Raw genomic sequence first — 20,670 nt, forward strand, 5'->3', positions numbered from 1 at the left:
ATCTACAAGTGTCCAGTGTCCAAAAGTGTACGCAGAGATTCAAAATCTCCATTATCCTCTCGTCACTTTGGTCACAGGCAGCTGTGCCATCGAGCGTGTCACATAGCGCTCAGATATCAGTGGGCCTCACACAATCCACAAGTGTCCAGTGTCCAAAAGTGTACGCAGAGATTCAAAATCTCCATTATCCTCTCGTCACTTTGGTCACAGGCAGCTGTGCCATCGAGCGTGTCACATAGCGCTCAGATATCAGTGGGCCTCACACAATCTACAAGTGTCCAGTGTCCAAAAGTGTACGCAGAGATTCAAAATCTCCATTATCCTCTCGTCACTTTGGTCACAGGCAGCTGTGCCATCGAGCGTGTCACATAGCGCTCAGATATCAGTGGGCCTCACACAATCCACAAGTGTCCAGTGTCCAAAAGTGTACGCAGAGATTCAAAATCTCCATTATCTTCTCGTCACTTTGGTCACAGGCAGCTGTGCCATCGAGCGTGTCACATAGCGCTCAGATATCAGTGGGCCTCACACAATCCACAAGTGTCCAGTGTCCAAAAGTGTACGCAGAGATTCAAAATCTCCATTATCCTCTCGTCACTTTGGTCACAGGCAGCTGTGCCATCGAGCGTGTCACATAGCGCTCAGATATCAGTGGGCCTCACACAATCCACAAGTGTCCAGTGTCCAAATGTGTACGCAGAGATTCAAAATCTCCATTATCCTCTCGTCACTTTGGTCACAGGCAGCTGTGCCATCGAGCGTGTCACATAGCGCTCAGATATCAGTGGGCCTCACACAATCCACAAGTGTCCAGTGTCCAAATGTGTACGCAGAGATTCAAAATCTCCATTATCCTCTCGTCACTTTGGTCACAGGCAGCTGTGCCATCGAGCGTGTCACATAGCGCTCAGATATCAGTGGGCCTCACACAATCCACAAGTGTCCAGTGTCCAAATGTGTACGCAGAGATTCAAAATCTCCATTATCCTCTCGTCACTTTGGTCACAGGCAGCTGTGCCATCGAGCGTGTCACATAGCGCTCAGATATCAGTGGGCCTCACACAATCCACAAGTGTCCAGTGTCCAAAAGTGTACGCAGAGATTCAAAATCTCCATTATCCTCTCGTCACTTTGGTCACAGGCAGCTGTGCCATCGAGCGTGTCACATAGCGCTCAGATATCAGTGGGCCTCACACAATCCACAAGTGTCCAGTGTCCAAAAGTGTACGCAGAGATTCAAAATCTCCATTATCCTCTCGTCACTTTGGTCACAGGCAGCTGTGCCATCGAGCGTGTCACATAGCGCTCAGATATCAGTGGGCCTCACACAATCCAAAAGTGTCCACTGTCCACAAGTGAGTGCAGAAATTCTAAATCTCCCCTGTCCTATAGACACCTTGTACCTTGTTTTACATTACTATATAGTTTGTTGGATTTTGTCTACATTTCTACCAAAAATGAGGAAGGCTGGTGGAAGAGGCCGTGGAATTGGGCGGGGGTTGGCAGCTGGTAATGATGGTATTGGTGGTGGATCTGATGGTAGTGGCAAGAGCAAAATAGGACCGAATGCAGGAGGTGCTGACCCTGCGTCATCGTCTGGCTACATAAGGCCTCGAACGCTTAGTTTTCTAGGAGTTGGCAAACCGCTTTTAAAGGCAGAGCATCAGGAAAAAGTTTTGTCTTACATTGCTGACTCAGCCTCCAGCTCTATCGCCTCCTCTTCTTCAGTTGTAAAAAGTAAAAGCACTGAGTTGTCATTGGAGGCTCATGTTCATGAACCACACCTTTCCTTGTGTCCTTCACCCCAACCAAGATTGAAGGATGACGCAGGCCATACTACTGATTACTCCATGGAGCTGTTTTCACATACCATGCCTGGATTATCAAGTCAAATGGTGAATTACCCAGGCCAAGATGAATCTGACATGGAGTGCACTGATGCACAGCCGCTGATGGATGATTCTCCTGGTACATTCACTCAGAGCACTACATTGTCCTCGCAGTGTACAGAGCCAGATTTTGACCCTGATGAGACTCAGGTGCCCCTTCCCGCACACTATACCACCATACACGGTGACACAGAGAAAGGTGCACATGACATAGAAGAGGAGGTGATGGATGACCCAGTTGTTGACCCAGATTGGCATCCATTGGGGGAAGAGGGTGCTGGTTCCAATAGCTCAGATGAGGAGCATCCACAGCAGACATCGACATCGCAACAGCTGTTATCTGGCAGGCCCGGAGCACTCCAAAGACAGGTTCCAAACATCAAAAGAGTTGCTGGACAGCTTGTCCAGAGGGTCAAAAGATCACAGCGTGCTAGGCCGCAAAATGACTGCCAAAGTAGGAAGAGTGCAGTGTGGCACTTTTTTGAACAAAATCCTCATGATCAGGCCAAGGTTATCTGTAAGAAGTGCGCAAAGACCTTTAGCCGAGGGAAAAATCTGAAAAATTTGAATACCAGTTGCATGCTTAGACATTTAACCAGCATGCACTTGCAAGCGTGGGCACAACACCATACCTCAAGTGCCACATGTGCAACTGATCACAACGAAGGTAGTCAGCAACGCTACATTGTTTCCCCCACTGTAAGCCCACCGGTTAGCACAGCAGCAAATGTTGAGGTGTCGTTGCAAGGCCACAGCAGTCAGGGGATCCCACTGTTATATCAACGAAAGACTGATTCTAGGCCATCAGAAAGAACACCAACTCCATCACCATCATCAACCCTCTCTCAGTCCGCCCTGTCCACCGCTACTTCCACCATATGCAGATCTCAAGTCCAGCTCACCCTCCCAGACACTATGAGTAGGTCAAGAAAGTACTCAGTCTCTCATCCGCGTACACTGGGTTTGAACGCCCACATTGCCAAACTAATCTCATTTGAGATGATGCCCTTTCGGTTGGTGGAAAGCACAGCTTTCCGCGAACTCATGGCCTATGCAGTACCACGCTATGACCTACCCAGTCGCCACTTCTTCTCTCGCAAAGCCATCCCAGCCCTCCACCATCATGTGAAAGACCGCATTGTCCATGCACTCAAGCAGTCAGTGAGCGGAAAGGTGCACCTCACAACTGATGCATGGTCCAGTCGGCATGGCCAGGGCCGTTACGTGTCCATCACTGCGCACTGGGTTAATGTGGTGGATGCAGGGTCCACAGGGGACAGCGGTGGTGGGACAGTGCTGCCTAGCCCACGGTATAGGAAACAGTTGGCTGTAGGCGTTCGACCCTCCTCCTCCTCCTCCTCCTCCAGAAGCGAAAGCTCGTCCACAGAGCGCAGTCGTACGAGCACTCCATCTGCAGCTGCCACTCTTGCACACGATGTGTCCCCCTATCGAGCAGCTAGTGGAAAGCGTCAGCAGGCTGTGTTGCAGATGATGTGTTTGGGCGACAGACACACCATGGTGCTGGCCGAGTACTTGAAGCGACAAACTGAGTCATGGCTGGGCAGTGTACATCTTGAGGCAGGCAAGGTAGTTAGTGATAACGGCCGTAATTTTGTGGCAGCCATAGCCCTTTCAAAACTCAGCCACATACCTTGCTTGGCTCACACCTTGAACCTGGTGGTGCAGTGCTTCCTCAAAAATTATCCGGAGTTAACAGCCCTGCTCCAGAAGGTGCGAAGACTGTGCGCGCACATCCGCCGGTCGCCTGTACACTCCGTTCGTATGCAGAAGCTGCAGCGATTGCTCCACCTTCCCAACCACCGCCTCATTATCGACATTGCAACAAGGTGGAACTCCACCCTGCACATGGTGGAGCGGCTGTGCGAGCAGAGGCAGGCCATAATGCATTTGTGGGAGGATACACGGCCAGGCACTTTGAGAGCAGACATGGAGTTGACAGGCGTGCAGTGGTCGAAGCTGAAAGACCTTTGTAAAGTCCTTCAGTGTTTTGAGGAATGCACACGGCTGGTAAGCGCAGACGACGCCATCCTAAGCATGAGCATCCCACTTATGCGTCTGCTCATGCAAACTTTGACGCACCTTAAGGAGCAGGCGTCTGCAGCCAATGTTGATGAGGAGGAAGAGGAGGAGGGAATCCTTGATGACATTCAGCCATTGTCTGCTCAGGGACCTCTCCTGGACGAGGTGGAGGAAGAAGAGGAGGAGGAGGAGGAGGATGATGGGGATGATTACTTAGGGGAGGAGGATGCATCTCGTGGGGCAAGTGAAAATGTTGGCGTGGCAAGGTCTGGTACAGGGTTTGTGCGTGACTGGAGGGATGTGGATTTGCCAGAAAGTGCTCCTCCACCCAGCACTCGCAGTGCATCATTGACACCGGGAACATTGGCCCACATGTCAGATTATGCCTTGCGGATCCTAAAAAGGGACCCCCGCATTGCCAAAATGATGAACGATGACGACTACTGGTTGGCCAGCATCCTGGATCCACGCTATAAAGGCAAATTACAAAACATCATGCCACAGGAGAACCTTGACCTAATATTGGCTAATAAACAAGCAACTCTGGTAAATCGGTTGCTTGAGGCATTCCCAGCACACAGCAGCGGTGATGGTTCTCACACGAGCCGTACGGGCCGGGGGCAGCTTGGCAGAGGTGTTCGTGGTGCACACAGCAGAAGTGGCGTTGGAGACAGGGGTTTCATGACAATGTTGTGGACTGATTTTTCAAATACCGCTCACACAACTGGTAATACTGCATCGATGGAAAGTGACAGGAGACAGCAGTTGTCAACTATGGTTACAAACTACTTTTCCTCCCATATCGATGTTCTCCCACACAGGTCATTCCCCTTTGACTATTGGGCCGCTAAACTGGACACCTGGCCTGAATTGGCCCAATATGCCTTACAGGAGCTCGCTTGCCCAGCTGCAAGTGTGCTATCGGAAAGAGTCTTCAGTGCAGCTGGATCAATCCTGACAGAAAAAAGGACCCGTCTGTCAACCCAAAATGTGGATGATCTAACCTTCATTAAAATGAACCACGCATGGGTTTCCAAGGATTTTGTCCCACCTTCCCCTGATGACACATAGGGTGACAGAAAAATGGCTTGCTTTGGTCCACCTCTTCCTGGTACTTCACCTATTTCGCCTTTTGCATCAGCTGAATGTCCAACATCAACATATGCCACTTTCTAAAACTCCCTAACTGTGCTGCCTCCCCCCCATGGCCGGGGTAACCACCTAGCGCACGACACCGTGCGAGTGCCGTTGCCCTGGACAGGTGGGTAGGCCGACTCTTGGGCGCGGGCACTGGCACAGAGTCCCTCATAGTGCAATCAAGTGTCTTTGACGGTGGTGGTGCACACCCGCCGTCAGACACACCGCTGTACTATGAGGGGCCCAGTGCCAGTACCGACGCCCAAGAGTGGGCCCCCCTTGCTTGGGCAGGGCCCCAGCATTTGCAATCTTTACCTCTCCCTGCTCCTCCGCTGTGTAATCTGGGCCGTCAAATCCATACTGTGCCTGACACCGTCTGAGCCTGCCTCCTGAGACATATATTTTGAATGTGTGCGCTATCCATACATGTTATCCGGGGATACGGTACCCTTTCTAACCTTTGTGCAATGACGTGCAATCCATACTGGGCCTAACACCGTCTGAGCCTGCCTCATGCTGTATAGACATATATTTTGAATGTGTACGCTATCCATACATGTTATCCAGGGATACGGTACCCTTTCTAACCTTTGTGCAATGACGTGCAATCCATACTGGGCCTAACACCGTCTGAGCCTGCCTCATGCTGTATAGACATATATTTTGAATGTGTACGCTATCCATACATGTTATCCAGGGATACGGTACCCTTTCTAACCTTTGTGCAATCACGTGCAATCCATACTGGACCTAACACCGTCTGAGCCTGCCTCATGCTGTATAGACATATATTTTGAATGTGTACGCTATCCATACATGTTATCCGGGGATACGGTACCCTTTCTAACCTTTGTGCAATGACGTGCAATCCATACTGGGCCTAACACCGTCTGAGCCTGCCTCATGCTGTATAGACATATATTTTGAATGTGTACGCTATCCATACATGTTATCCAGGGATACGGTACCCTTTCTAACCTTTGTGCAATGATGTGCAATCCATACTGGGCCTAACACCGTCTGAGCCTGCCTCATGCTGTATAGACATATATTTTGAATGTGTACGCTATCCATACATGTTATCCGGGGATACGGTACCCTTTCTAACCTTTGTGCAATCACGTGCAATCCATACTGGGCCTAACACCGTCTGAGCCTGCCTCATGCTGTATAGACATATATTTTGAATGTGTACGCTATCCATACATGTTATCCAGGGATACGGTACCCTTTCTAACCTTTGTGCAATGACGTGCAATCCATACTGGGCCTAACACCGTCTGAGCCTGCCTCATGCTGTATAGACATATATTTTGAATGTGTACGCTATCCATACATGTTATCCAGGGATACGGTACCCTTTCTAACCTTTGTGCAATCACGTGCAATCCATACTGGGCGTGAGAACGGCTGGCGAGCTGTTAAGCAAGCTACAGCACCTGTCCAGACAAGTACAGGGATTCCCTAGCGAGGAGACTTATTTGATTGTTTTCAATGTTGGGACAGCAATTTTTGGGGAGCACTATACTCTGGAGAATGATAGATGGGGCCCACCATACACTGGAACATTCCAAAGGTGGACATCAGACACTGGAGCAGCATTTACAGGGCCCATTATACACTAGAGCATTAGAAATGGGGCCCATTATGTTTGGAGCATTATTTGGGCCCATAAGACAGTGGAGCTTCATCCATGGGGACCAACATATACTGTAGCATTATGTGGAGCTCATCATATACTGTTTCAAACATTATATGGGACCAATGATTCTGTATGGAGAAATAGATGGGCCTCGTCATGAGATGTAAAAAGTGAGGTATTTTTCATTGTACTATACCGCTATTTCTCTGCCGTATCAGAGCATGATGAGTTGTGGTATGTGTTAAAGGGGCGCTCTTTCGCCCAGGGCACATGAAAACCTGCAGCCAGCCCTCCCCCCCCACAACTTTAGCCAAATAACACCCATTTTTCAGTGCGTAACTTATATTATGAAGTTAATTAAGGTTGACAAGCTTAAGTAAGAAGAATTGATGCTTTTGGCATTCAAATGGGCACTGTTGGTGTGTTTCCTGTCCTCCTCTCACTGCCGACTTTTATTCCCCATTGACTTACATTGGGTTTCGTGTTTCGGGACGACCCCGACTTTTCCCTATAATCGGACGATCTTGCTCGACCCGACTTTTGGAAAAGTCGGGTTTCACGAAACGAAACGCGACCCTAAAAAACCAAAAGTCGCTCAACTCTAGTTATAGCCTATGCAGTGAGTGGATGTGCTGCCAAGAATTACAACGCACCCCAATACCCTTTTCACGAGATGTCCAGGAGGGCTTCCATAAAAAATATTGCATTGACTGCAAGGCCTGCCCTGCTACCAAGTCATATGAACCCCAAAAAGCCTATGAACCCAGGTACTGGATGGGCCAGGAAAATCCACTTCACATTATTCATTTTGTACTCCCATTCTGTTTTCTTATGCACTGACTGCAAGGCCTGCCCTGCTGCCAAGTCATATGCACCCCAATAACGCCAATCCCACCTTGGAAGAAACATGGAGGAGGGCCTCTTAACAAAAAATGTCTCATTAAAAAGGAGCGCGTCTCCTAGACTTGTAATGCCCATACCCTAAGTGTGTTGGGCTGGCAAACATTTTCCCATGTGGGGTACACCTCAACCATTTCCATAAAAAGTATTTTTGGCCCATCTAAACCACCCACCCTTGTTTGGAATTCGACACTGGCTGTAGCAGCACAGTACACGTTAACACTGGTGATCTAGTGGCGGCGGATGATGAGACGTGGAGGAAGGCCTGATTAAAAAATAGGCCCAATTTCTAGGAGCAGGACTCCTAGACTTGGAATGCCCATACATTTTGTGTATGGGCTGGCAAACATTTCCCCTGTGGGGTACACCTCAACCTTTTTCAGAACAAGTCTTTTAGGCACAGCCTAACCACCCACCCTTGTTAATAATGCGACATTGGCTGTAGCTGCATGGAACAGGTAAACCCTTTTGATCTAGTGGCGGTGGATGATCAGACGTGGAAGAAGGCCTGATTAAAAAATAGGCCCAATTTCGAGGAGCGGGACTCCTAGACTTAGAATGCCCATACACTTTTTGTATGGGGTGGCAAACATTTCCCCTGTGGGGTACACTTCAACCTTTTTTAGAACAAGTCTTTTACGCACAGCCTAACCACCCACCCTTGTTAATAATGCGACACTGGCTGTAGCTGCACAAAACACTTAAACCCTTTTGATCTAGTGGCAGTGGATGATGAGATGTGGAGGAAGGTCTGATTAAAAAATAGGCCCAATTTCTAGGAGCGGGACTCCTAGACTTGGAATGCCTATACACTTCGTGTATGGGCTGGCAAACGTTTCCCCTGTGGGGGTGTACATATTTTTTGTATTTTGGTGACGGGCATCATAACATCCTTGCCAAAACATAGAGTGGCCAGAGCATGACTGAATACGTTCACCCTGGTGTTGAAGTGGTGGTGGACGGTGAGAATGAGGAGAATGAGAAGGAGGACATCAAATAGCCAAAATCAGGGCGTGTATATGCATGTTTGGTTATGAAGAGGTGCATGGGAATACACCTCCCAAAAAACACTAAATTGGAGTTTATGCTTCGCTGTCATCATTTGGTGGTGTCGAGAAGTCAGGCCCAATCCATCCCTTGTTCATTTTTATAAGTGTCAGCCTGTCTGCATTTTCCATAGAAAGGCGAATGCGCTTATCTGTGATAATGCCACCAGCAGCACTAAAAACCCGCTCGGACAAAACGCTAGCGGCAGGGCAGGCCAGAACCTCCAAGGCGTAAAGAGCCAGCTCATGCCACGTGTCCAGCTTGGATACCCAATAATTAAAAGGCACAGAGGAATCACGGAGGACGTTGGTACAGTCAGCAAGGTACTCGCTCAGCATCTTAGAGAAGATTGCATTCCTTGTGTGATTACCCTGTGCCTCAGTGCATTGGCGATGGGAGGGTCTTAGAAAACTGTCCCAGAACTTTGCCAGTGTTCCCCTGCCTCTGCTGGAGTGGACTTGTGTGTCTTGCCTGTCCTGCTTGTTTGGCCAACGAATTGTTATCTCTGCCACCAGCGTTTTGAGATGGGAATTTTTTTAATAATTCAGCAACAATGGCACTATGGTACTGCACCATTTTGTTACACATGCCTGCCTCTGGAAGTAGAGATTGAAAGTTATCCTTGTACTGTGGGTCTAAAAGTGTCACTAGCCAGTAATGACTGGTATCCAATATTTTGACAATACGAGGGTCATGGGAAAGGCAGCACAACATAAAGTCAGCCATGCGTGCAAGACTGGTAACAGGCAAACCTTCCATGTCCTCACCAACAGGACGACTGACCAAGGTATCCTCCTCCTATCCCTCTTCTTCCCTGTCCTCAGGTCATCCATGCTGAACAGACGGCATGACAGTTGTGGTTGTAGTCCATTCTATAGCGCATGAAATTAGCTCCTGTAATTCCTCCGCCTCTTCCTCATTGTTAACCAATCCACGTTGTGATGACATGAGGATGGACTGTGTGTAATCACCCTGTATGGTTCCTTGATCGATGTCCTCGTGCTATGCCTGCAATGCCTTCTCTTTCATTGTGAGCAGAGAGCTTTTCAGAACGCAGATGAGCGGGATGGTGATGCTAAATATGGCATCATCGCCGCTCACCATTTTGGTGGACTCATCAAAGTTTTGGAGGATGTTACATATGTCTGACATCCATATCCACTCCTGAGGTCTTATGTGTGGAGTCAAACCTGAAAAACGATGGCCTTGTTGATGCTGGTACTGAACAACTTCGTGCTTCTGCACACAAATCCTTTCTAACATATGCAGTTTAGAGTTCCAACGCGTGGGGACATCACACACCAGTCTGTGAGCCGGAATCTGCAATTGCTGCTGAAGTACGGCAAGAGCTGCTGAAGCTGTAGCTGACTTTCTAAAATGTGCAGACAGGCAACGTACTTCAACCAGCAGATCCGGCAGCTCCGGTAGCTTTTTAGAAAACGTTGAACAATGAGGTTCAGCACATGGGCCAGGCATGGTATGTGTGTCAGTTCGCCTCGCCTCAAAGCCGCCACCAGGTTCCTGCCATTGTCACACACAACCATGCCTGGCTGGAGATTTAGCTGTGTCAACCACACATCTGCCTGATTTTTCAAAGCTGTCAACAACTCTTCAGTATTGTGCGGTTTGTCACCTAAGCAAATTAGCTTAAGCACAGCCTGTTGCCGCTTTGGCTTTAGCAGTGCTGCAGTGCTTCCAGCTTGAGACTGATGTGCTCATTTCTGAGATGGATGCTGAAGAGGAGGAGGAGGAGGTGCAGGATCTGTAAACAGTGGGTCCCCCGCGTGGTTCTGGGATTTTTGCTCACCGTTCTTGTGATCATTCTGACCCCACGGGGTGGGATTTTGCGTGGAGCACCAGATCGAGGGAGATTATCAGTGGTCTTGTATGTCTTCCATTTTCTAATTATTGCTCCCACAGTTGATTTCTTCACTCCAAGCTGGTTGGCTATTGCAGATTCAGTCTTCCCAGCCTGGTGCAGGGCTACAATTTTGTTTCTGGTGTCCTTTGACAGCTCTTTGGTCTTCACCATAGTGGAGTTTGGAGTCAGACTGTTTGAGGGTGTGCACAGGTGTCTTTTTATACTGATAACAAGTTTAAACAGGTGCCATTACTACAGGTAATTAGTGGAGGAAAGAGGAGACTCTTAAAGAAGAAGTTACAGGTCTGTGAGAGCCAGAAATCTTGATTGCTTGTTTCTGACCAAATACTTATTTTCCACCATAATATGCAAATAAAATGAAAAAAAAAACAGAATGTGATTTTCTGGATTTTTTTTTCTCAGTTTGTCTCCCATAGTTGAGGTCTACCTATGATGTAAATTACAGACGCCTCTCATCTTTTTAAGTGGTGGAACTTGCACTATTGCTGACTGACTAAATACTTTTTTGCCCCACTGTATATATGTATTCTATTGTGTATATATCTATTCTTTCGTTTCTTTATTAAAACTGTCAGTGTGAGTTTACTGTATAGCGCACTGAATTGCCGGCTTTGCTAAAAGACACCTGGTGCGTATTTCTCGCAAGTCACATGTGTGGTCCGTGTGTAATCCGTATTTTTTGCGCACCCATAGACTTGCATTGGCGTACTACGGCCGTAGTACGCTGACAATCGCAGCATGCTGCGATTGGCACGGACCGTAGAATACTGATGAGAAATATACGGCTGGTGTGAGGTACCCCATAGAGAATCATTGGTCCGTATCTAATGCGTGCTTTTAGCGCCTCTCACTCGTCCGTATTCCTCTCTAGTGTGACCCCGGCCTTATACACGTTCACTACAAAAGGGTGATTTGGGAGGCAACTTGTATGTGAAACATGTGCTTGAGAACCACACTTTTAATTATCTGGGCTTTAGGTAAAAATGTTTCTGGCCTTATCAGATTTAATAATTACGTTAACAGATTGCAAAAAAAATACAATGTTTTGGCCTAAACTGGCCAAATTTTGAGCACGTACAAATATTAACTGACACGGCTATACCACTACAACAAATGTGTGCCCTGTTTTGTTTTTATTTTTGGGCTAACTAGTGTTGTATATCAGTACTGTGACAACCAGGACAAAAAAAGGAAAACCGGCCTAAACTGACCAAACTTTGAGTATGCACAGATATGAGCCGCCACGGAGATAACACTATGACAAATGTGTTTTTTTTTTACTAATTAGTGCTGTATATAAGTACAGTTTCATCCAGAACAAAAAAAGGAAAACTGGCCTACACATGCCAAACTTTGATCACACACAGATATGAGCTACCACGGAGACACCACTATGACACTATGACAAATGTGTTTATTTTTTTGTTTTTTGTTTTGGCTAAATAGTGCAGTATATAAGCACAGCTTCACCAAGGACCAAAATAGAAAACCGGCCTAAACTAGCCAAACTTTGATCACACACAGATATGAGCTACCACGGAGACACCACTATGACAAATGTGTTTATTTTTTTGTTTTTTGTTTTGGCTAAATAGTGCAGTATATAAGCACAGCTTCACCCAGGACCAAAATAGAAAACCGGCCTAAACTGGCCAAACTTTGAGCACACACAGATATCAGCTGGCACGGCGATAACACTATGACAAATGGGTTTTTTTTTGTTTGTTTGTTTTTTTGGCTACATAGTGATGTATATAAGCACAGTTTTACCCAGGACAAAAAAAGAAAACCGTTGTAATCTGGCCTAACTTTGAGCACCACAGATATGAGCTGCCAAGAAGATACGACAAATGTGTTGGTTTTTTTTGGCTAAATAGTGGTGTACATAAATACAGTTTCACCCAGGACAAAAAAAAGGAAAACCGGTCTAAACTGGCCAAACTTTGAGCATGCACAGATATGAGCCGCCACGGAGATACCACACCGAAAAATGTGTGGCCAGTATTTTTTTATTTTGTGGGTAAATACTGCTGTATTTAAGTACAGTGACAGCAAGGACAAAAAAGAAAAACACTAGTTTCACACTAGCGCTTTGAGGCGCAGTGGATGCTCGCTGTGAAGCTCCACCCCCTGCCACACCTCCTCTGGTCAGCTCCGCCTATGGGCGCATGACGCTGTATGTGACCTGCATACCCTATCTTTAGCATTGTGTACGCAGGCCATGCGCAGGTATGCTTTTGCTGATGCATGCGTCCTTTTGACGGTGCGCCGACCGGGACCAAATGCATCGTGTTGCATTTTGGAGCGGCCGTCGCACCGTCAAAAGGACGCATGCGCCGGCAATAGCATACCTGTGCACGGTCTGCGTACACAATGCAGTGAAACTATCCTAAACTGGCCAAACTTTGAGCACACGCAGATATGAGCTGCCATGGAGATACCACACCAAAAAATGTGTGACCTGTATTTTTTTGCTAAATACTGCTGTACATAAGTACAGTGAGAGACAGGACAAAAAAAGAAAACCGCCGTAAACTGGCCAAAGTTTAAGCAAACACAGATATGAGCTGGCACGGAGATACCACACAAAAAAAATGTATGGCCTGTATTCCAATTACACCTGGGGCTAGCTATATATGGCTAATATTAGTCCTTAGAAGGACTGTTGGTTTAGCTGGATTTGACTAGTTTAGGATGGTAGACCCCACACTGACTAATAAATCCCTAATTCTGACCCTATCTCGACAGCAGCTCTCCCTACACTATCTCAATCCAGAGCTGAATACGCCTGTCATAATACCAGTGCTGGGTGACCGGCACTGCTGGGGTTAATGTTCTGACCTCAGTGCAGACTCTCACCTGCACACCTGGGACCTATTATGGTGGCCTCTCATTGGTTCTGGGGAGGCTTCTTATAGCCTCAGGAAGCTCCCATCCCCCGTCAGTTATACTTTCACCCTTGGCATTGTGTGGTGACTCTGAGTGTGTTAGTGCTGTGTTCTTGTTGAATGATTCTCTGTGTATGACTCGGTCTGTTCTCTGGATTTTGCTTTGGATTCTGCCTGGTACCTTCTATGTCTGTTTGGTTTTGATCTCTGCTTGGCCATGACTATCCGTTCTGTCTCGTCCCTGGTACTTTACTGATATCTTGTGTATGACCTTTGGCTTTGTCTGACCTCCCGTCTGTTTATCCCTCCTGTACCTCGTTTGCCTGTACTGTGCATGACCCCTGCTTTGTCCGACTTTGAGTTTTCTACCTTCTTTGAAAGCAGGATGCTAATCCCCGCCCCCTTTCAGTCACTTGACCGTAAGTCCCGTGCCAGCTTGCTAAACTTCTACATTCAGGTCCTGTGCATCTTTATTTTCCGGCTGTTCTTGTCCCCAGGGGTCCCTACGGTGCGGGTGAGTCCCTGCTTAGCAGAGGCTGTACGCCGGCGCTGTCAGGACCCTGACAATGCCGAGCAGGGCGGCGTCCAGTCTCTTATACACTGATGATGCTGTGCGGCCAGCTAATCACTGCACGACTACAACAAAGATGGCTGTGGAGTTTCATTGCCTGGCAGACAATCCCTGCAGCATTATTGGGTCTCTAAAGTCTGCCAAAAAAGCTGGGAGGAGACCCAAGTTCCCGCTGAGTAATCCCGGAAATGCTCGGTGCTCGCCGAGTACTCCGAGTACCGTAATACTCGAGTGAGTAACGAGTAGTGGCGAGCACGTTCACTCATCACTACCTCCAACTCATCTGGCTTAGTGGATCCTAAGTTGCTTCCAGACTGGATGGATCTCCATTATCATCTGTACTCAGTGCCTTGGTCTGCACCTCAAACTGTGAGTAAAAGTGTGAAGATTGCACTCTGCTGTGTCCTCCTGTTTATTTGCTGCATCACCTCAGCCCTGCATTGCATTCATCATCACCATCTTTTATAATATAATTGCCCTGGGACTTAGCTCTACCTGTGGAGAGCTGTACCAAGTCTGCTGCATCACCATCAGCCCCAGCGGTCTCTTCAAGCAGCTTCGGCCAACATCTTATTGCCGAGTACCTCAGGTGGCATCACGAATTAACCCCTTATAAACGTTATTTCCCCTTTATAATCATTTTCATTGGATGCCCAGGACCACGGACCGGGTCACTGCTGCCGTGACACATCCCCTTAAGAAATGGCCTGGTACCGAGCATCCCCACGGCCCTGGTGGGTGCACCAGGTGGAACTGGGCTGACGGGAACTTTTCAGTGAGATAGGATTGTAGCTCTAATGATGGCTCACGCAGGGAAAATAGACTTCCTGTTTCTTCATAGAGCTTAGAAGGATTCAGCTAGTCAGTTTTAAATCACATGATCTCATAGACTTAATTGGAGAACAGGAGAACAGAAGCATTAACTGGGTAGAAAGCAAACTGAGCAATTGTAAGCACACAATGCTATATCATATGATAACTGCAATATTTTAAAATAATAAAAACTTTGATGGGAGAGCCAAACCTCACTGAGAACAAACCACTTGCAAGCTTGATTACTTGCTATTTCAGGTGGTTTAAAGATAGTTTATTTTCCTCAGGTGCAATATAACCTCTAATTCATTACAATATTTGTCAATAAAAAAATGAAAAACAGTGTTTGGTCCTGAAGATGGTCCTTAAGTGGTTAAACAATATCAGAGATAATGTCTCAATGACTTAAAGCTCTACGCACATAAATTAAAAAAACAACACTAAACTGTTTCACATACAATAGCAACTAGAAATGGTGGGAATCGATTTGCAGGACTTGGCCCAGCAGCCACTTCGCTGATTTGTGGTCAACAGACAGGAGCCTTTGGAATTGCCTCTTACAAGACGACATTCCCAGAACCTCATTTGACTAGCTAGCCTGGTGCAATGTCATTACTGTTGTGTGATGCACATGTGACATCGAGCCAAGCCGGTTCAAAAGAAGAACCACAGATGCTGGCAGGTAGGAGACAGATCTCAGGTTTCCCACTCAACAGCAACAGGTTACTAATGCTAATATTAACCCCTTTCTGACATCAGACGTACTATCCCATCCATGGCCCCTATGCCCATGGACGGGATAGTACGTCTACCGCGATCAGCGGCGCCCACGTGGTGAGCGCCGCTGATCGCGGCCGGGTGTCAGCTGATTATCACAGCTGACACCCGGCACAATGTGTCAGGGGCGGTCACGGACCGCCCCCGACAAGTTAACCCCTTGCACACCGCGATCAAACACGATCGCGGTGTACCGGGGGTTAAAGGGAAGCATCGGCAGGGAGGGGGCTCCCTCCGTGCTTCCCTGAGCCCCCCACGGCAGCGCAATGTTCAGCGCTGCTGCGGGGGGCTCCTTTCCTGCATCCAAATCCAAGATGGCGACGGGGGCCTTCGGGGGCCTGCAGGAAGCTGGCTTCCTCAGTGACTGCAAAGCGCAGGCAAGAGGAAGTCTTCTTCAATGCCTGTGACAGATTGCTGATCTGTCACAGGACAGTGATGTCCCACCTGGGACTATTTAATAAAGTTAAAAAAAAATAAAAAAATAAAAATAAATAATTAAAAAAAAATCGCCAAATAAATTAGAATAAAAAAAAAATATTCCCCCAAATAAATCCATTTTTTGGAAATAAAAAAAAAAAAAACAATAAAAGTACACATATTAGGTATCGCCGCGTCCGTAACGACCCGCCCTATAAAATTGTCCCATTAGTTAACCCCTTAAAAAATAAAAAACGAAGCAAAAAATAATGATTTATTATCACACCGCCAAACAAAAAGTGTAATAACGCGCAATCAAAAAGACGCATATAAATATCCATGGTACCGCTGAAAACGTCATCTTGTCCCGCAAAAAACGAGCTGCCACACAGCATCATTAGTGAAAAAATAAAAAAGTTATAGCTCGCAGAATAAAGTGATGCAAAAATAATTATTTTTTATATAAAATAGTTTTCATTGCATAAAACCGACAAAACATAAAAAAAGACCTAAATGAGGTATCGCTGTAACCGTACTGACCCGAAGAATAAAACCGCTTTATCAATTTTACCGCACGCGGAACGGTGTAAACGCACTCCCCCAAAAGAAATTCATGAAACACTGGTTTTTGTTCATTCTGCGTCCCAAAAATCGAAATAAAAAGCGATCAAAAAATGTCACGTGCCCGAAAATGGTACCAATAAAAACGTCAACTCGTCCTGCAAAAAATAAGACCTCTCATGACTCGGTGGGTCAAAATACGGAAAAATTATAGCTCTCAATATGTGGTGATGCAAAAACTATTTTTACAATAAAAAGCGTCTTTTAGCGTGCGACAGCTGCCAAACATAAAAACCGCCATAAATAGTAAATCAAACCCCCGTTATCACCCCCTTAGTTAGGGAAAAATAATAAAATAAAAAAAATGTCTTTATTTCCATTTTTCCATTAGGGCTAGGGTTAGGGCTAGGGTTAGGGTTAGGGCTAGGGTTAGGGTTAGGGCTAGGGTTAGGGCTGAGATTAGGGTTAGGGGTGTGTTGGGGTTTGGGTTGGAGTTAGAATTGGGGGTTTCCACTGTTTGGGCACATCAGGGGCTCTCCAAATGCAACATTGCGTCTGATCTCAATTCCAGCCAATTCTGAGTTGAAAAAGTCAAATGGTGCTCCTTCCCTTCCAAGCTCTGCCATGCACCCAAACAGTGTTTTACCTCCACATGTAGGGTATCAGCCTACTCAGGACAAATTGCAAAACAATTTTTGGGGTCCAATTTCTCCTGTTACCCTTAGGAAAATAAAAAATTGGAGGCAAAAATATCATTTTTGTGGAAAAAAATGATTTTTTTTATTTTCACGTCCGAGTGTTATAAACTTCTGTGAAGCACTTGGGGGTTCAAAGTGCTCACCACACATCTAGATAAGTTCCGTGGGGGGTCTAGTGTCCAAAATGGGGTCACTTGTGGGGAGTTTCAATAGTTTAGGTACATCAGGGGCTCTCCAAACGCACATGACACCCGCAGACCATTCCATCAGAGTCTGCATTCCAAAACGTCACTGCTTCCCTTCCGAGCCCCGACGTGTGTCCATACAGTAGTTTTCTCCCACATATGGGGTGTCAGCATACTCATGATAAATTGGACAACAACTTTTGGGGTCCAATTTCTCCTGTTACCCTTGGGAAAATGAAAAAATTGGGGACTAATTGATCATGTTTGTGGAAAAAATACGATTTTTTTTATTTTCATGCCCGGGCATTATAAACTTCTGTGAAGCCCTTGGGGGTTCAAAGTGCTCACCACACATCTAGATAAGTTCCTTAGGGGGTCTCGTTTCCAAAATGGGGTCATTTGTGGGGGGTTTCCACTGTTTAGGTACATTAGGGGCTCTCCAAAGGCAACATGACACCCGCAGAACATTCCCTCAAAGTCTGCATTCCAAAACGTCACTGCTTCCCTTCCGAACCCCGACGTGTGTCCATACAGTAGTTTTCTCCCACATATAGGGCGTCAGCGTACTCAGGACAAATTGGACAACAACTTTTGGGGTTCAATTTTTCCTGTTACCCTTGGGAAAATAAAAAAATTGGGGACTAATTGATCATGTTTGTGGAAAAAATACGATTTTTTTATTTTCATGCCCTGGCATTATAAACTTCTGTGAAGCCCTTGGGGGTTCAAAGTGCTCACCTCACATCTAGATAAGTTCCTTAGGGGGTCTAGTTTTCAAAATGGGGTCATTTGTGGGGGGTTTCCACTGTTTAGGTACATTAGGGGCTCTCCAAAGGCAACATGACACCCGCAGACCATTCCATCAATGTCTGCATTCCAAAACGTCACTACTTCCCTTCCGAGCCCTGACGTGTGTCCATACAGTAGTTTTCTCCCACATATGGGGTGTCAGCGTACTCAGGACAAATTGGACAACAACTTTTGGGGTTCAATTTCTCCTGTTACCTTTGGGAAAATAAAAAATGGTGACTAAAAGATCATGTTTGTGGAAAAAATACGAATTTTTTATTTTCACGCCCGGGCGTTATAAACTTCTGTGAAGCACTGGGGGGTTCAAAGTGCTCACCACACATCTAGTTAAGTTCCTTGGGGGGTCTAGTTTACAAAACGGTGTCATTTGTGGGGGGTTTACACTGTTTAGGTACATCAGGGGTTTTCCAATCGCGACATGGTGTCCGATCACAATTCCAGCCAAAAACGTCAAATGGCGCTGCTTCCCTTCCGAGCTCTGCCATGCGCCCAAATAGTGGTTTACCCCCACATGTGGGGTATCAGCGTACTCAGGACAAATTGCACAATAACTTTTAGGGTGCTGTTACCCTTGGAAAAATAAGAATTGAGGGTGAAAAGATCATTTTTGTGGAAAAAATATGATTTTTTAATTGTACCGCTGTATGTTATAAACTTCTGTAAAGCCCTTGTGGGTTCAAAGTTCTCACCACATATCTAGATAAGTTCCTTGGGGGGTCTAGTTTCCAAAATGGGGTCACTTGTAGGGGGTTTCCACTGTTTACGTACATCAGCGACTCTCCAAACGTGACATGGCGTCTGATCTGAATTCCAGCCAATTTTGCATTGAAAAAGTCAAACGGCGCTCCTTCCATTCTGAGCTCTGCCATGCGCCCTAACAGTCGTTCCCCCCCCACAAATCAGGTATCAGCGTACTCAGGACAAATTGCACAATAACTTTTGCAGTCCAATTTCTCCTGTTACCCTTGGTAAAATAAAAAAAATTGAACCTGAAGTATTTTTTTTGTGAAAAAAAGTTAGATGTTCATATTTTTTTTTAAATATTCAAAAAAATTCCTGTGACACACCTAAAGGGTTAATAAACTTCTTGAATGTGGTTTTGAGCACCTTAAGGGGTGCAGTTTTTAGAATGGTGTCACTTTTGGGTATTTTCTATCATATAGACCCCTCAAAGTGGCTTCAAATGTGATGTGGTCCTAAAAATAAAATGGTGCTGTAAAAATGAGAAATCGCTGGTCAAATTTTAACCCTTATAGCTTCCTAACAAAAAAAAATTTTGGTTTCAAAATTGTGCTGATGTAAAGTAAACATGTGGGAAATGTTAGTTATCAAGTTTTTTGTGTGCTGTATCTCTGTGATTTAAGGGCATAAAAATTCAAATTTGAAAAATTGCAAAATTTTCAAAATTTTTGCCAAAAATCTGTTTTTTTCACAAATAAACGCAAGTTGTTTGAATGAAATTTTACCACTATCATGAAGTACAATATGTCACGAGAAAACAATGTCAGAATCACCGGGATCCATGGAAGCGTTCCAGAGTTATGACCTCGTAAATGTACAGTGGTCAGAATTGTAAAAATTGGCCCGGTCATGAACGTGCAAACCACCCTTGGGGGTGAAGGGGTTAATCAAAAGAGGGCCCACTTTCATTTCTATAGACAACTTAAAATAAACATCTGATAGATGCCAAAATTGAAAGAAGCGGATGGCACTCACCAATAAAAAAACTTCTTTATTCCAATACTTTAAAACATCGGCGTAGGGAGGATGGGAGCAGGAGTGGAAGGGACGACTACCGTTTCGTGCTACAGTGGCGCTTCTATTGGTCACCACTGCAGCGCGAAAGGGTGAGTGTATCCGATTCTTTCAATGTTGGCATTTATTGTGACTGTTTCCTTTGGAGAGGCACCCCAACTTACGGAGCGTTCATTGTCCTACATATGCTTGCAGCTTTGTTCACGCAACACCTGTGCATTGAGTGGGCTTCCCCGCTGTGCGGATTTACACTTCTTTGGAGCTTTTCTAAACATCTGATAGACTGATTATATATATCTTTCTAGTCTGCAACTCAGTACACAGTTAAATTCACAGTTGTCTGATATTTTCTTACGTGTCTTCCATGCAGTGTGCAGCAGTGAGAACCCAGTTAGGATAGATTAGAGCTCCTCCACAGAAATGCTGACCCCTGATCTGTAGAGAAACCATGTATGGTCTTGAATGAATTCTGGCCTCCCGACCTCCAACAATCCTGTGTGCGCCTATTAAAAAAAATAAGAAAAAAGCTTCTAGATTAGAAGAATGTGCCTGCAGCTGGCATAGACAGCTTCAAATAAAGTATTTGCATTTGTTCTCTGGAAATAGAAAGTTGAAATAAATAAAGAAAATGCAATGAATATGAAACCCCTGTGGAGAG

General features: G+C 46.0%; 1 protein-coding gene across 1 annotated transcript in view; it reads right to left on the reverse strand.

The window, feature by feature from the left end:
• The window catches only part of PRSS57 (serine protease 57), a 247,421-nt gene that overhangs the window by 142,016 nt on the left and 84,735 nt on the right, over positions 1-20,670 (reverse strand). Inside the window, exon 2 of the mRNA XM_073543371.1 lies at positions 20,368-20,515. Within this exon, the coding sequence (XP_073399472.1) occupies positions 20,368-20,515 (148 nt within the window). The remainder of the gene's footprint in view (positions 1-20,367; positions 20,516-20,670) is intronic.

This window comes from Dendrobates tinctorius, unplaced genomic scaffold (genome assembly GCF_039654945.1).
Source record: "Dendrobates tinctorius isolate UK_male_01 unplaced genomic scaffold, ASM3965494v1 ptg000132l, whole genome shotgun sequence".
In the NCBI taxonomy this organism is placed as follows: Eukaryota; Metazoa; Chordata; class Amphibia; order Anura; family Dendrobatidae; genus Dendrobates; species Dendrobates tinctorius.